This window comes from Anoplophora glabripennis, unplaced genomic scaffold (genome assembly GCF_000390285.2).
Source record: "Anoplophora glabripennis isolate ALB-LARVAE unplaced genomic scaffold, Agla_2.0 scaffold805, whole genome shotgun sequence".
NCBI lineage: Eukaryota > Metazoa > Arthropoda > Insecta > Coleoptera > Cerambycidae > Anoplophora > Anoplophora glabripennis.
Genome location: NW_019416906.1, coordinates 57,116 through 59,533, shown reverse-complemented (window position 1 = coordinate 59,533; position 2,418 = coordinate 57,116). Strand labels below are relative to the sequence as shown.

General features: G+C 34.5%; 1 protein-coding gene across 1 annotated transcript; it reads left to right on the top strand.

The window, feature by feature from the left end:
* The first annotated feature begins 934 nt into the window (after positions 1 to 934).
* On the top strand, positions 935 to 1,744 carry LOC108913062 (bromodomain-containing protein DDB_G0271118-like). The gene is made up of 4 exons (XM_018718528.1): positions 935 to 1,027; positions 1,079 to 1,189; positions 1,231 to 1,335; positions 1,616 to 1,744. The coding sequence occupies exons 1-4, from the start codon at positions 935 to 937 to the stop codon at positions 1,742 to 1,744; spliced, it is 438 nt and encodes a 145-aa protein (XP_018574044.1).
* Positions 1,745 to 2,418: the final 674 nt, after the last annotated feature.

The following is a 2,418-nucleotide window of genomic DNA, read 5'->3' as shown; positions in this document are numbered from 1 at the left end:
TGGAATGAGAAACACGAAGTGAAGCATAGAGGAAAATATCGTTTGTATTTCAATGAAAAAAAAAAAAAGTTTTTCCAAACTCGAGGTGATATTTCGAAAAAAAAAATCTCTTACATTTTATTTAAACGCACCAAAATCATGTAGTCTGGTTTTTTTCTAAGAACACAATTTTAAAAACAACGTAATCATGAAAAGTTCGTAGAATTTATCTAGAAGGAAATGCGAAACTTATATTCCAATGATTTTTTGATAGGTGATTTGTTTTTTTTTAATTAATTACCTTAAAAATAAGCTCGATTTAATGCAAAAAGAGTGAATTCCCGAGCGGCATTTGCCTGACCCTGCGACAATTTGTTTATAATTGCAGGTCCTACTTTGTTACGGTTATTTTCTTTCAATTTTTTGAACGCTTTCTTTTTCGATACAAATCTTTGGATCAATTAGAACCTATATCGGTGATATTAAATTCTAAAATTAACGTTTAGTTACACAATGAATTGCTAAAAACCAAACGAAATTTATAAACAGATATGGAGCAAAAATTTCACGATCAATTGAATCGGCGTTTGGCACACATGTTGGTCATTGGAATGACCGTCTTTTCCATTAATTTCATCACATCTATCGCTTTTTGCAATAATAAAATGTGCAATTTTTGGAAACTGATATTTTCGCGTTCGACCTTTATTTTACAGTTAAAAAATTAGTGAAAAATTATTCGAGATATCTAAATTGTAGGTAATTTAAATAGATACCTACAACATAAAATAACTAATATTCCGATAGGTCGTCTAGATTTCCGTGGGCAGTAAAAAAAAAGTAAAAAACCAGGTAAATTTGCCACTTTTGATATTATCATTCTACAGCAATAAAATGTCTACTAATAATTTTTTCAGGTTTTCAGGTTTTCTGATCTAATTTGACTGAAGTAATCATGTTACCTGAACTGGTTTCCTTAGTGGACAGTATGCGTAAGGAGGATACGAAGCGTTCTACTGAGTTCGCAAGGAATACTTTGACTACTACAGTAAGGAATCTCTGACTACTAAGTAAGGAATAGTCTGATCATTGATTAAAGAAGTCTGCTTTAGTTGTTACTGTTACTGCAGCTGTTGTAGATTTACTGCTGTCGTTGTTCCTGCTGCCGTTGTTGCTGTTGTCGTTGTTGTTGTATTTGCTCTTGTACCTAGTAGGAATACTCTTATAATAGATTAAAGAAGTCTGTTTTAGTTGTTACTGTTGCTGCTGCTGCTGTTGCTGCTGCTGCTACTGGTTATTGCTGTCGTTGTTCCTGCTGCTGCTGCTGCTGCTGCTGCTGCTGCTGCTACTGCTATTGTACATGTTATTGCTGTCGTTGTTCCTGCTGCTGCTGCTGCTGTTGTTGCTGTTGCTGTTGCTGTTGCTGCTGTTGTTGTTGTTGTTGCTGTTGCTGTTGTTGTTGTTGTTGTTGTCGTCGTCGTCGTCGTCGTCGCCGTCGTCTTCGTCGTCGTCGTCGTCGTAGTCGTCGTCGTCGTGGTTGTTGTTGTTGTTGTTGTTGTTGTTGTTGTTGTTGTTGTTGTTGTTGTTGTTGTTGTTGTTGTTGTTGTTGTTGTTGATGTTGCTGTTGCCGTTGTAGACCAATAGCATCAATAATAACGACAACAACAGCAGCGGTAGCAACAACAACTACTACTACCGCAACAACAACAACTACAGAAGCAACAACACCAGCAAGATCAATAACAGCAATAACAACGACATCTAATTTAAGGCAACGATGTTGATACCGGTCTTAAATCTTGTTACTTGAACTGGTTTCCTTAGTCGACATTATGCGTAAGAAGGATACGAAGAGTTCTACCGAGTTCGCAACTACTACAGTAAGGAGTACTCTGCTGTTGTAGATTTATTGCTGTCGTTGTTCCTGCTGCTGGTGTTGTTATTGTTGTTGTTGTTGTTGCTGTTGTAGTTGCTCTTGTACTTAGTAAATAATACTTACTCTTATAATAGATTAAAGAAGTCTGCTTTAGTTGTTACTGTTGCTCATCTTAAATAGATAAATTAATATAAAAAGTATGTAATTATTTACTTTTTTGCATAGTTTAATTTTTTTTCTTTATTTATTTGTTTTTTTACCATATAATAAAACAATAAAAAAATTAATGAAATAAAAATTCCGTATAATCAGGAAAATTAAGGGAAATAGGTACAAAAGCATTGGATCCAATTTTCAGAACACTTTAAGTCTTTTTTTTGTCAATAACAAGCAGAAATAGTAATTAAAATTGAAAACATTTTATTTACATAAAGCCTTCATAAATAATTACAAGTCACGTGATCGACGAACCTAGGCAACCAACATTGCACGATTGGCACTGTCAAAAAAAAATCGTTAAAACTTAGTTTAACGAGCTCGAAGGAAACATCAACCCACCTCTC